General features: G+C 48.7%; 2 protein-coding genes across 2 annotated transcripts in view; both read right to left on the reverse strand.

Annotated features, from left to right (window-relative positions):
* Nucleotides 1–5,698, reverse strand: part of LOC128277538 (uncharacterized) — a 10,371-nt gene extending 4,673 nt beyond the window's left edge. The window contains exon 1 of the mRNA XM_053016014.1: nucleotides 5,651–5,698. Coding sequence (XP_052871974.1) covers nucleotides 5,651–5,698 — 48 coding nt within the window. The remainder of the gene's footprint in view (nucleotides 1–5,650) is intronic.
* A 788-nt stretch (nucleotides 5,699–6,486) lies between these two features.
* LOC128277548 (keratin-associated protein 5-9-like) lies at nucleotides 6,487–14,221 on the reverse strand (the record flags this gene model as incomplete). The annotated part of the gene is made up of 4 exons (XM_053016026.1): nucleotides 6,487–6,503; nucleotides 9,065–9,174; nucleotides 12,873–12,886; nucleotides 14,174–14,221. Coding segments are annotated over 4 exons (189 nt in total), but the record flags the coding sequence as incomplete, so codon positions are not given.
* Nucleotides 14,222–15,167: the final 946 nt, after the last annotated feature.

The following is a 15,167-nucleotide window of genomic DNA, read 5'->3' on the forward strand; positions in this document are numbered from 1 at the left end:
GCAGCAGGTGGAGGAAGTACTACCAAAGCAGGAGGTGCTACTACTGCCGCAGCCGGAGGAAGCACTACCGCAGGCGGAGGAGGTACTACAGCAGCCGGAGGAGGCACTACAGCAGCTGGAGGAGGTACTACAGCAGCCGGAGGGGGTACTACGGCAGCCGGAGGAGGTTCTACCGCAGCAGGTGGAGGAAGCACTACCGCAGGCGGAGGAGGTACTACAGCAGCCGGAGGAGGTACTACAGCAGCAGGTGGAGGAGGTACTACAGCAGCTGGAGGAGGTACTACAGCAGCTGGAGGAGGTACTACGGCAGCTGGAGGAGGTTCTACCGCAGCTGGAGGGGGTACTACAGCAGCCGGAGGAGGTACTACCGCAGCCGGAGGAGGTACTACTGCAGCCGGAGGAGGTACTACTGCAGCCGGAGGAGGTACTACAGCAGCCGGAGGTGGTACTACGGCAGCCGGAGGAGGTACTACAGCAGCCGGAGGAGGTACTACGGCAGCCGGAGGAGGTACTACCGCAGCTGGAGGAGGTACTACCGCAGCTGGAGGAGGTACTACCGCAGCCGGAGGAGGTACTACCGCAGCTGGAGGAGGTACTACCGCAGCTGGAGGAGGTACTACCGCAGCTGGAGGAGGTACTACAGCAGCTGGAGGAGGTACTACGCAGCCGGAGGAGGTACTACAGCAGCCGGAGGAGGTACTACGGCAGGCCGGAGGAGGTACTACGCAGCCGGAGGAGGTACTACTGCAGCGGAGGAGGTACTACAGCAGCTGGTGGAGGTACTACAGCAGCTGGAGGAGGTACTACTGCAGCCGGAGGAGGTACTACCGCAGCCGGAGGAGGTACTACAGCAGCCGGAGGAGGTACTACGGTGGCCGGAGGAGGTACTACCGCAGCTGGAGGAGGTACTACATCAGCTGGAGGAGGTACTACAGCAGCTGGTGGTAGCACTACAGCAGCTGGAGGAGGTACTACAGCAGCCGGAGGAGGTACTACCGCAGCCGGAGGAGGTACTACAGCAGCGGAGGAGGTACTACAGCAGCCGGAGGAGGTACTACCGCAGCTGGAGGAGGTACTACAGCAGCTGGAGGAGGTACTACAGCGGAGCTGGAGGTAGTACTACAGCAGCTGGAGGAGGTACTACAGCAGCCGGAGGAGGTACTACCAGCAGCCGGTGGAGTACTACAGCAGCAGGTGGAGGAGGTACTACAGCAGCCGGAGGAGGTACTACTGCAGCCGGAGGAGGTACTACCGCAGCAGGAGGTGGAAGTACTACAGCCGCTGGTGGAGGAAGTACTACAGTTGCTGGTGGAGGAAGTACTACAGTTGCTGGTGGAGGAAGCACTACCGCAGGCGGAGGTAGTACTACCGCTGCTGGCGGAGGAGCTACTGCTACTTCTGGTGGATCTACAACTTCCTCTGTGCAAACTACTACTCCAGTACCCGTCACTTTGTGTGGAATTACAGTTCAATCTTCTTACGGTTCTTTGGTGGCTGATTTTTGTGGGTCACTGCTGTCCATTAATGTTTATATTTTGTCTGCTAGTAACTGCGGTGTTGTGCAATAATATTGCAATATACTCGCTTGTACAAGTTTATGCTCTAGTGTACATCCACAAAAATTTGGCTATATACTGAATACGAGCTATCACGCATATACAGGGATGAAATAAACAGTTGAATACTACGGATAATATGTATGTTTACACGACCTGTAGTAAAATTTATCATTGCCTTAACTGGTTGGAGTTCTCTTCGATGAAAATACCTAGTGAACCAAGCGTAAGAAACGAATAGTTTGCTTATCCTATTCTAGGTTCTGTAATTTGAGTGGAGAGAATAGCGCAATAGTCTTAGCTCGTTGTTTTTACTGCCATAGATCGACTAATAAAACCATTCCATCCTACTTAATCCTGGTTGTTGAGCAAGCCTTGTGGGTAAGCCTTGTGGATAATTACATTACATTGTACATTTCACACCTCGTTTACTAATGTATCCTTAGAAACATTACTATTGATTATATTTAAGCCAACGACATGTAACGAAATATTGGTGATTAACTTTTGCTTTGATAGTCTTTGTTATGAAATTGTTATTCAATTGAACGATATATTACACCTTTAAGTATTTGCTTGTATATCGCTACAATAAGTCACATTGTTTAATTCGTACACCAACAGCACCCCAATCGTTCATTCAAGAATTGATTCAAGAACTTAAACCAAAACTATTGGGTTATGATGCATTTGTCATACAAACATTTGTAAAATGAAACCGGATGAATTTAACAAACACTATCAAAGTTTTTAAAAAATTTTTGTTGAAAGTACTTATACTTGTTTGATCAACAATAGCATTTATTTATTCTTTTTGCGCCAGGAATTGATCCCAGAACAATTTAATTCTTTAAATGAAACCTAACTAAAGCAGGAAAACGATAAAAAGTGCGGTCACTGTGGGCCTCAGTTACAAAATTTGCAGTATCATTGTTAGACCTTCATATAGTTTGTCCTAATTTAGAAAACATGTGATCAAACAATGGTCAGAGCAGCATGCGAGAATTGGTCTCCTGAAATGTTCCGAGCACGTCGGACAGTTGTGTCAATACCAAGGCGTGAAAGAATGTGCGATAGAAATTAGGGATTATAAATAGTTGCTACCTGTCACACAGTGGTTCAATTGTAATTGGATTTCCAATTTTCGTAGTACATTGCTGCGTTCAGTGTATCCGCTAGAAATGAACGAAATGGGTCGACTGTCCATAAGGAGCTTGTTTCTAGTGCTGGTAGTGTGTGGTAAGTGGTTAGATGTCGCTCGGTTGGTCGAGAATATACTAAAAAGTAAAGTTACCTCAAACTAACTGAAAGAACTTATTGTTGGATGCCTTTGCAGTGAGTGTGAAAACGATCGCTGGACAAGGTACGTATAAATTATCCCAAAAAACGATAATATTCTAAAGTACACTAGTCGCATATGCGGCTCGTTAACTACCGCTGCAGATGGAGGAAGTACTACTGCAGCCGCAGGAGGAAGTACTACCACAGCAGGAGGAGGAAGTACTACTGCAGCTGGAGCAAGTACTACAGCAGCCGGAGGAGGTACTACCGCAGCTGGAGGAGGAAGTACTACTGCAGCTGGAGCAAGTACTACAGCAGCCGGAGGAAGTTCTACCGCAGCCGGTGGAGGAAGTACTACTGCAGCTGGAGCTAGTACGACAGCAGCTGGAGGAAGTACTACATCCGCCGGAGAAAGTACTACCGCAGCAGGAGGAGGAAGCACTACTGCAGCTGGAGCAAGTACTACAGCAGCCGGAGGAAGTTCTACCGCAGCAGGAGGAGGAAGTACTACTGCAGCTGGAGCAAGTACTACAGCAGCCGGAGGAGGTACTAGTGCCGCAGCCGAAGGCAGTACCACCGCAACCGGTGGAGGAAGTACTACAGCAGCTGGAGGAAGTACTACCACAGCAGGAGGAGGTTCTTCAACAGCTGCAGGAGGTACTACCGCAGCAGGAGGAGGAAGTACTACTGCAGCTGGAGCAAGTACTACAGCAGCCGGAGGAGGTACTAGTGCCGCAGCCGAAGGCAGTACCACCGCAACCGGTGGAGGAAGTACTACAGCAGCTGGAGGAAGTACTACCACAGCAGGAGGAGGTTCTTCAACAGCTGCAGGAGGTACTACCGCAGCAGGAGGAGGAAGTACTACTGCAGCTGGAGCAAGTACTACAGCAGCCGGAGGAGGTACTACCGCAGCAGGAGGAGGTACTACCGCAGCAGGAGGAGGAAGTACTACTGCAGCTGGAGCAAGTACTACAGCAGCCGGAGGAAGTTCTACCGCAGCAGGAGGAGGAAGTACTTCTGCAGCTGGAGCAAGTACTACAGCAGCCGGAGGAAGTTCTACCGCAGCAGGAGGAGGAAGTACTTCTGCAGCTGGAGCAAGTACTACAGCAGCCGGAGGAGGTACTACCGCAGCAGGAGGAGGAAGTACTACTGCAGCCGGAGCAAGTACTACGGCAGTCGGTGGAAGTACTACAGCAGCCGGAGGAGGTACTACCGCAGCTGGAGGAGGAAGTACTACCGCAGCCGGAGGAGGTACTACCGCAGCTGGAGGAGGTACTACCGCAGCCGGAGGAGGTACAACTGCAGCTGGAGGAGGAAGTACTACTGCAGCTGGAGCAAGTACTACCACAGCAGGAGGAGGTTCTTCAACAGCTGCAGGAGGTACTACCGCAGCAGGAGGAGGAAGTACTACTGCAGCTGGAGCAAGTACTACAGCAGCTGGAGGAAGTACTACCACAGCAGGAGGAGGTTCTTCAACAGCTGCAGGAGGTACTACCGCAGCAGGAGGAGGAAGTACTACTGCAGCCGGAGCAAGTACTACGGCAGTCGGTGGAAGTACTACAGCAGCCGGAGGAGGTACTACCGCAGCTGGAGGAGGAAGTACTACAGCAGCCGGAGGAGGTACTACCGCAGCAGGAGGAGGAAGTACTACTGCAGCCGGAGCAAGTACTACGGCAGTCGGTGGAAGTACTACCGCAGCCGGTGGAGGAAGTACTACTGCAGCTGGAGCAAGTACTACAGCAGCCGGAGGAAGTTCTACCGCAGCAGGAGGAGGAAGTACTTCTGCAGCTGGAGCAAGTACTACAGCAGCGGAGGAGGTACTAGTGCCGCAGCCGCAGGCAGTACCACCGCAACCGGTGGAGGAAGTACTACTGCAGCTGGAGCAAGTACTACAGCAGCTGGAGGAAGTACTACCACAGCAGGAGGAGGTTCTTCAACAGCTGCAGGAGGTACTACCGCAGCAGGAGGAGGAAGTACTACTGCAGCCGGAGCTAGTACTACAGCAGCAGGTGGAGGAAGCACTACTGCTTCTGGATCTACAACTACCTCTGCGCAAACTACTACTCCAGTACCTGGCACAGTGTGTGGAATTACAGTTAAATCTTCTTACGGTTCTTTGGTTGCTCAGTTTTGCGATCGACAGAAATCTATTAATGATTATATTTTATCTGCTGGTAACTGCGGTGTTGTGCAATAGTATTTTAATATACTCGCTTGTTCCAGTTTATGCTCTAGTGCTCATCCACAAAAAATGGGCTATATACTGAATACGAGCTATCACGCATATACAGAGATGAAATAAACAGTTGAATGCTACGGAGAATACAAATGATTACATGGCGAGCAGTAAATTTTATCATTACCTTAACTGGTTGGAGTTCTCTTCGATGAAAATACCGAGTGGATTAAGCGTAAGAAACGAATAGTTTGCTTATCCTATTGTAGGTTCTGATGAGTGAAGAGAATGGCGCAAAAACCTCAGCTCGGGTTTGCCGGGGTGGGTTTTTGGCACAGTCACGGATTGACTAATAAAACCATTCCATCCCACTTAATCCTGCAGTGCGAAACACGTAAGTCGTGTGCCTAACACGTTACATATCTCGTTTACTAATGTCTGAGTATGTACAAACATTACTGTTGGTTACATTTAAGCCAACGCCATGTAATGGATTAGTGGTGATTAACTATCGACAGGATGGTCCTCGTTGAAACGATGGATTTGTATTTTTTATGAGCTGTCTGCATTTGTTTGATCAGTTTGGGCTGTGGGACGAGCGAAAAGGTGCTTGTGTCTTTTCGGCGACGCTTCATACCGTATAGTTAAACAACTGTTCAATCTTGTGAGGTCTGTAACGCAGCATGTTGACTGTTAACCAGTATCCACTTGCCACGGAGATGCGGATATGGACAGCATAACACTACATTTGTGATTTCAATAGTTGGTGGAAGTCTATTTTTCCGTACAATACGTCACGACAGCCATCATCTATCGGCCATTTACTCCTCGATCAAACGCGATTGCCTATGTCACCGCTGGAATATTCAATCAACCAGTGACGTGGAACGAGTGCACAATGTTGTTCAATCGTCATAGATTACTATTACCAGTGACCAAAGCTCGTTTACAACGGACTTGTTAAGTGTTAAGCGCTAACGTACGCCAACGTATAGAAACATTTTTGATCGTGGATTTTTTGCAGTGTGATTAATTAAATAGATGATTTTGAATAGAGTTGAACTTCTTGTGGCTGAGCCCTGTGCTCATAAATGACCTTTTCGGTTTTGTTTACCCGTCACTTTGTGTGGAATTACAGTTCAATCTTCTTACGGTTCTTTGGTGGCTGATTTTTGTGGGTCACTGCTGTCCATTAATGTTTATATTTTGTCTGCTAGTAACTGCGGTGTTGTGCAATAATATTGCAATATACTCGCTTGTACAAGTTTATGCTCTAGTGTACATCCACAAAAATTTGGCTATATACTGAATACGAGCTATCACGCATATACAGGGATGAAATAAACAGTTGAATACTACGGATAATATGTATGTTTACACGACCTGTAGTAAAATTTATCATTGCCTTAACTGGTTGGAGTTCTCTTCGATGAAAATACCTAGTGAACCAAGCGTAAGAAACGAATAGTTTGCTTATCCTATTCTAGGTTCTGTAATTTGAGTGGAGAGAATAGCGCAATAGTCTTAGCTCGTTGTTTTTACTGCCATAGATCGACTAATAAAACCATTCCATCCTACTTAATCCTGGTTGTTGAGCAAGCCTTGTGGGTAAGCCTTGTGGATAATTACATTACATTGTACATTTCACACCTCGTTTACTAATGTATCCTTAGAAACATTACTATTGATTATATTTAAGCCAACGACATGTAACGAAATATTGGTGATTAACTTTTGCTTTGATAGTCTTTGTTATGAAATTGTTATTCAATTGAACGATATATTACACCTTTAAGTATTTGCTTGTATATCGCTACAATAAGTCACATTGTTTAATTCGTACACCAACAGCACCCCAATCGTTCATTCAAGAATTGATTCAAGAACTTAAACCAAAACTATTGGGTTATGATGCATTTGTCATACAAACATTTGTAAAATGAAACCGGATGAATTTAACAAACACTATCAAAGTTTTTAAAAAATTTTTGTTGAAAGTACTTATACTTGTTTGATCAACAATAGCATTTATTTATTCTTTTTGCGCCAGGAATTGATCCCAGAACAATTTAATTCTTTAAATGAAACCTAACTAAAGCAGGAAAACGATAAAAAGTGCGGTCACTGTGGGCCTCAGTTACAAAATTTGCAGTATCATTGTTAGACCTTCATATAGTTTGTCCTAATTTAGAAAACATGTGATCAAACAATGGTCAGAGCAGCATGCGAGAATTGGTCTCCTGAAATGTTCCGAGCACGTCGGACAGTTGTGTCAATACCAAGGCGTGAAAGAATGTGCGATAGAAATTAGGGATTATAAATAGTTGCTACCTGTCACACAGTGGTTCAATTGTAATTGGATTTCCAATTTTCGTAGTACATTGCTGCGTTCAGTGTATCCGCTAGAAATGAACGAAATGGGTCGACTGTCCATAAGGAGCTTGTTTCTAGTGCTGGTAGTGTGTGGTAAGTGGTTAGATGTCGCTCGGTTGGTCGAGAATATACTAAAAAGTAAAGTTACCTCAAACTAACTGAAAGAACTTATTGTTGGATGCCTTTGCAGTGAGTGTGAAAACGATCGCTGGACAAGGTACGTATAAATTATCCCAAAAAACGATAATATTCTAAAGTACACTAGTCGCATATGCGGCTCGTTAACTACCGCTGCAGATGGAGGAAGTACTACTGCAGCCGCAGGAGGAAGTACTACCACAGCAGGAGGAGGAAGTACTACTGCAGCTGGAGCAAGTACTACAGCAGCCGGAGGAAGTTCTACCGCAGCCGGTGGAGGAAGTACTACTGCAGCTGGAGCTAGTACGACAGCAGCTGGAGGAAGTTCTACCGCAGCAGGAGGAGGAAGTACTTCTGCAGCTGGAGCAAGTACTACTGCAGCCGAAGGAAGTACTACCACAGCAGGAGGAGGTTCTTCAACAGCTGCAGGAGGTACTACCGCATCAGGAGGAGGAAGTACTACCACAGCAGGAGGAGGTTCTTCAACAGCTGCAGGAGGTACTACCGTCTCAGGTGGAGAAAGTACTACCGCAGCAGGAGGAGGAAGTACTACTGCAGCTGGAGCAAGTACTACAGCAGCCGGAGGAGGTACTAGTGCCGCAGCCGAAGGCAGTACCACCGCAACCGGTGGAGGAAGTACTACTGCAGCTGGAGCAAGTACTACAGCAGCCGGAGGAAGTTCTACCGCAGCAGGAGGAGGAAGTACTTCTGCAGCTGGAGCAAGTACTACAGCAGCCGGAGGAGGTACTACCGCAGCAGGAGGAGGAAGTACTACTGCAGCCGGAGCAAGTACTACGGCAGTCGGTGGAAGTACTACAGCAGCCGGAGGAGGTACTACCGCAGCTGGAGGAGGAAGTACTACCGCAGCCGGAGGAGGTACTACCGCAGCTGGAGGAAGTACTACCACAGCAGGAGGAGGTTCTTCAACAGCTGCAGGAGGTACTACCGCAGCAGGAGGAGGAAGTACTACTGCAGCTGGAGCAAGTACTACAGCAGCTGGAGGAAGTACTACCACAGCAGGAGGAGGTTCTTCAACAGCTGCAGGAGGTACTACCGCAGCAGGAGGAGGAAGTACTACTGCAGCTGGAGCAAGTACTACAGCAGCCGGAGGAAGTTCTACCGCAGCTGGAGGAGGAAGTACTACTGCAGCCGGAGGAGGTACTACCGCAGCAGGAGGAGGAAGTACTACTGCAGCCGGAGCAAGTACTACAGCAGCCGGAGGAGGTACTAGTGCCGCAGCCGAAGGCAGTACCACCGCAACCGGTGGAGGAAGTACTACTGCAGCTGGAGCAAGTACTACAGCAGCCGGAGGAAGTTCTACCGCAGCTGGAGGAGGAAGTACTACAGCAGCCGGAGGAGGTACTACCGCAGCAGGAGGAGGAAGTACTACTGCAGCCGGAGCAAGTACTACGGCAGTCGGTGGAAGTACTACCGCAGCCGGTGGAGGAAGTACTACTGCAGCTGGAGCAAGTACTACAGCAGCCGGAGGAAGTTCTACCGCAGCAGGAGGAGGAAGTACTTCTGCAGCTGGAGCAAGTACTACAGCAGCCGGAGGAGGTACTAGTGCCGCAGCCGAAGGCAGTACCACCGCAACCGGTGGAGGAAGTACTACTGCAGCTGGAGCAAGTACTACAGCAGCTGGAGGAAGTACTACCACAGCAGGAGGAGGTTCTTCAACAGCTGCAGGAGGTACTACCGCAGCAGGAGGAGGAAGTACTACTGCAGCTGGAGCAAGTACTACAGCAGCTGGAGGAAGTACTACCACAGCAGGAGGAGGTTCTTCAACAGCTGCAGGAGGTACTACCGCAGCAGGAGGAGGAAGTACTACTGCAGCCGGAGCTAGTACTACAGCAGCAGGTGGAGGAAGCACTACTGCTTCTGGATCTACAACTACCTCTGCGCAAACTACTACTCCAGTACCTGGCACAGTGTGTGGAATTACAGTTAAATCTTCTTACGGTTCTTTGGTTGCTCAGTTTTGCGATCGACAGAAATCTATTAATGATTATATTTTATCTGCTGGTAACTGCGGTGTTGTGCAATAGTATTTTAATATACTCGCTTGTTCCAGTTTATGCTCTAGTGCTCATCCACAAAAAATGGGCTATATACTGAATACGAGCTATCACGCATATACAGAGATGAAATAAACAGTTGAATGCTACGGAGAATACAAATGATTACATGGCGAGCAGTAAATTTTATCATTACCTTAACTGGTTGGAGTTCTCTTCGATGAAAATACCGAGTGGATTAAGCGTAAGAAACGAATAGTTTGCTTATCCTATTGTAGGTTCTGATGAGTGAAGAGAATGGCGCAAAAACCTCAGCTCGGGTTTGCCGGGGTGGGTTTTTGGCACAGTCACGGATTGACTAATAAAACCATTCCATCCCACTTAATCCTGCAGTGCGAAACACGTAAGTCGTGTGCCTAACACGTTACATATCTCGTTTACTAATGTCTGAGTATGTACAAACATTACTGTTGGTTACATTTAAGCCAACGCCATGTAATGGATTAGTGGTGATTAACTATCGACAGGATGGTCCTCGTTGAAACGATGGATTTGTATTTTTTATGAGCTGTCTGCATTTGTTTGATCAGTTTGGGCTGTGGGACGAGCGAAAAGGTGCTTGTGTCTTTTCGGCGACGCTTCATACCGTATAGTTAAACAACTGTTCAATCTTGTGAGGTCTGTAACGCAGCATGTTGACTGTTAACCAGTATCCACTTGCCACGGAGATGCGGATATGGACAGCATAACACTACATTTGTGATTTCAATAGTTGGTGGAAGTCTATTTTTCCGTACAATACGTCACGACAGCCATCATCTATCGGCCATTTACTCCTCGATCAAACGCGATTGCCTATGTCACCGCTGGAATATTCAATCAACCAGTGACGTGGAACGAGTGCACAATGTTGTTCAATCGTCATAGATTACTATTACCAGTGACCAAAGCTCGTTTACAACGGACTTGTTAAGTGTTAAGCGCTAACGTACGCCAACGTATAGAAACATTTTTGATCGTGGATTTTTTGCAGTGTGATTAATTAAATAGATGATTTTGAATAGAGTTGAACTTCTTGTGGCTGAGCCCTGTGCTCATAAATGACCTTTTCGGTTTTGTTTCTATCTGCTTCAGGCACATAGGAGCGTTATTTGATGTTGCGTTATTGACATTAACTAAGCACTTTACCATAGTTTTATTGGTTCAAATAAAGCTACTGTACGCCAATCTTCCCGTACAGTATAAACTGAGCGTGTACAATTAATGTTTAAATGAAGGCTATTACAACTTTTCGTATTGACATGAACTTGTATATCGTTGCAATAAATCACATCGCTTTATTTGTTTCTTGTGGCTCGTCCGTTTCGCTGCACCGATTCGTATTCTAAGTGAAAGGCATCAGTTCGAACCATGACAGTGTATCAACTTGAGTGCAAAACTATCATTTGCTGCTTAATACAGCTCTATCCGTTCTTATAATAATGAATAATATGAATTCGTTCCCCAATAGCCAGCCTCTCGTTCATTCAAGAATTTAATAAGGAACTTAGCTCAAAACTTTTGAGTTATGCGGCAAAGTTGGAGAACGGTAAAATGTGCGATCACTGCGGGCTACAGTTACAAAATGTACAGTATCATTGTAAGACCTTCACATAATTCGTCGTAATTTGGAAACCATTTGATCAAACAAATTGCCAAATCAGCTTACGAGTATTGGGCTCCCGAAAAGATTGGAGCTCGTCTGACAATTGTATCAACACAGCGCGTTTACGGATGTTGTGTAGATCAACTATGCCGAAGGGATTATATATAGTTGCTACCTTTCACAGAGTGGTTCAGTTGGAATTTGATTTCCAATTTTCGTAGTGCATTACTGCGCAAATAAACGTAATGGGTCGACTGTCCATAAGGAGCTTGTTCCTAGTGCTGGTAGTGTGTGGTAAGTGGTTAGATGTCGCTCGGTCGGTCGTGTATAAACTAAAAAAGGTAAAGTTACCTCGAATTGACTGAAAGAACTTACTGTCGGTTGCCTTTACAGTGAGTGTGAAAACGATCGCTGGACAGAGTACGTATAAATGTTCCAACTTTCACTAGTCGCTTGTACCGCTCGGTGATACAAACTTGCCTTTCTATTGTCTACTAGAATCTCGAGTATGCTTTGCTGGATCTTCCGATTATTCCACGAATACAGCACTTGGTTTTTGTTCGCAAGCGGTTTATATTTCACTGTCTATCACCGGAAGAGGTCTCATCGGTTTGATCAATCCAGCTAACGATGCCAGTGGGCTGCTAGGTAAACGGTATATATATATATATTGTTTTTTTGCATTTATCGACCTCTTCATAGTCTGCTTTTCTTTACTTGCAACATTGTCTCGTGCTAGGCGGCATTGGGAAGTTTGCTGCTCGCCAAACTGCGTTCCCAAACGTGGAGTTCTATTTAGGTGCAATTGCAGTTAGCGGAACAACAACATGGATGCTCACTGCGACCTCACGGACAGCATTGATAAATTTATTGCTCTTGCAACTTCAAGATTACCCTCAATTGGCAGGTTTATTTATAGACTTTCAAGGACTTACGGCTAGCTACACCGTAAGTAAAAAGAACGCGATGACCGCACCATGCCCTGTTCTCGCATAAGAGCACAGTAATCATATATCTCCACAGTCTGCCTACAGCAGTTTTATGGCGGACTTGTACACTGTTTTAACAGCCAACAACTTGAAGCTAGCATCGGCTTTACCGTGGGACGCCAGTTCCTCAGCAGACATTTACTTCAGTGCAACATTACCCAAACTAGCGTTTAATGCCGTTAAAACATATGAAGATATGTACACATCATTGACGACTGTTACGCATCCTCTCAACCCCTTGTTTGCAATGTCCTCTCCATTCAACATCGAAACCTCAACCATCGTGAGTTTTCAATCGCTTCAAGTTAAACGATGTATTGCCAATTTTCATCGCATGATCGGCGTTCATTCTAGTACAATAATGTTTTCCGTTGGGTTATAAAAGGCATTCCAACGACAAACCTGATTATTGGTCTGTCAATGTACAGCCTTAAATTCACGGCAACAAACGCCAATGCGTTCGGTATGACGGCCACAGCCGTTGCTACAGATACTTATTGTAATGTAAGTCAACAGCAGAGCAGATATTGTTTGGTCGGTCGAGTGCTCAGGCTAATATAGTTATCCTCTCTGCACACAGGCGTTATTGTTTGCTAGCACAAACACCCTTGGAGCTTCCCAAGCTGGCGAAGGATTTGCATACAGCTCATCGACTTTTTACACTTTCAACACATTTGCTTCGATCAACGATAAACTTACATTTGCCACGGCAACTAATATGGGTGGAGTTGGAGTGTACTCGCTGGACCAAGCGGGAAGCACCAATGCTGAGTTACTGCGATTCATTACCAGTGTTCTTGCACCGACACCTCCTACCGGAGTTACCTATCCAGCGGCCGAGACCGCAACTTGTGGCTCGCCGATTACATTCCCAGCATCCCTGACGACGACTGCATCTGCTACAACAACGACGAGCGCGATAACAACAACCACAGCAGGTGGTACTACTGCAGCAGGTGGAGGAAGTACTACCGCAGCCGGAGGAGGTACAACTGCACCTGGAGGAGGTACTACCGCAGCCGGAGGAGGTACAACCGCAGCTGGAGGAGGTACAACCGCAGCCGGAGGAGGTACTACCGCAGCTGGAGGAGGTACTACAGCAGCTGGAGGAGGTACCACCGCAGCTGGAGGAGGTACTACCGCAGCTGGAGGAGGTACAACTGCACCTGGAGGAGGTACTACCGCAGCTGGAGGAGGTACTACAGCAGCTGGAGGAGGTACTACCGCAGCTGGAGGAGGTACTACAGCAGCTGGAGGAGGTACAACTGCAGCCGGAGGAGGTACTACCGCAGCCGGAGGAGGTACTACCGCAGCTGGAGGAGGTACTACCGCAGCTGGAGGAGGTACTACCGCAGCTGGAGGAGGTACTACTGCAGCTGGAGGAGGTACTACAGCAGCCGGAGGAGGTACACGCAGCCGGAGGAGGTACAACTGCAGCTGGAGGAGGTACAACTGCAGCCGGAGGAGGTACTACCGCAGCCGGAGGAGGTACTACCGCAGCTGGAGGAGGTACTAAGCAGCTGGAGGAGGTACTACCGCAGCTGGAGGAGGTACTACCGCAGCTGGAGGAGGTACAACCGCAGCCGGAGGAGGTACTACCGCAGCTGGAGGAGGTACTACAGCAGCTGGAGGAGGTACCTGCACCGGAGGAGGTACTACCGCAGCCGGAGGAGGTACTACCGCAGCTGGAGGAGGTACTACAGCAGCTGGAGGAGGTACAACCGCAGCCTGGAGGAGGTACTACCGCAGCCGGAGGAGGTACTACCGCAGCCGGAGGAGGTACTACCGCAGCTGGAGGAGGTACTACCGCAGCTGGAGGAGGTACAACTGCAGCTGGAGGAGGTACTACCGCAGCCGGAGGAGGTACTACCGCAGCTGGAGGAGGTACTACAGCAGCCGGAGGAGGTACTACCGCAGCTGGAGGAGGTACTACAGCAGCAGGTGGAGGAGGTACTACAGCAGCCGGAGGAGGTACAACTGCAGCCGGAGGAGGTACTACCGCAGCCGGAGGAGGTACTACCGCAGCTGGAGGAGGTACTACTGCAGCTGGAGGAGGTACCACCGCAGCTGGAGGAGGTACTACCGCAGCTGGAGGAGGTACTACAGCAGCTGGAGGAGGTACAACTGCAGCTGGAGGAGGTACTACCGCAGCCGGAGGAGGTACTACCGCAGCTGGAGGAGGTACTACAGCAGCTGGAGGAGGTACTACAGCAGCTGGAGGAGGTACTACCGCAGCCGGAGGAGGTACAACCGCAGCCGGAGGAGGTACTAAGCAGCTGGAGGAGGTACTACCGCAGCTGGAGGAGGTACTACCGCAGCTGGAGGAGGTACAACTGCAGCCGGAGGAGGTACTACCGCAGCCGGAGGAGGTACTACAGCAGCCGGAGGAGGTACTACCGCAGCTGGAGGAGGTACTACCGCAGCTGGAGGAGGTACTACCGCAGCTGGAGGAGGTACTACAGCAGCCGGAGGAGGTACTACCGCAGCTGGAGGAGGTACAACCGCAGCTGGAGGAGGTACTACCGCAGCTGGAGGAGGTACTACCGCAGCTGGAGGAGGTACAACTGCAGCTGGAGGAGGTACAACCGCAGCCGGAGGAGGTACTACCGCAGCCGGAGGAGGTACTAACTGCAGCTGGAGGAGGTACTAACCGCAGCCGGAGGAGGTACTACCGCAGCCGGAGGAGGTACAACTGCAGCTGGAGGAGGTACCACCGCAGCTGGAGGAGGTACTACCGCAGCTGGAGGAGGTACTACCGCAGCCGGAGGAGGTACTACCGCAGCTGGAGGAGGTACCACCGCAGCTGGAGGAGGTACTACCGCAGCCGGAGGAGGTACTACCGCAGCCGGAGGAGGTACTAAGCAGCTGGAGGAGGTACCACCGCAGCCGGAGGAGGTACTACCGCAGCCGGAGGAGGTACTACCGCAGCTGGAGGAGGTACTAACCGCAGCCGGAGGAGGTACTACCGCAGCCGGAGGAGGTACAACTGCAGCT

The sequence above is a fragment of the Anopheles cruzii genome, chromosome X (assembly GCF_943734635.1).
Source record: "Anopheles cruzii chromosome X, idAnoCruzAS_RS32_06, whole genome shotgun sequence".
Classification (NCBI taxonomy): domain Eukaryota; kingdom Metazoa; phylum Arthropoda; class Insecta; order Diptera; family Culicidae; genus Anopheles; species Anopheles cruzii.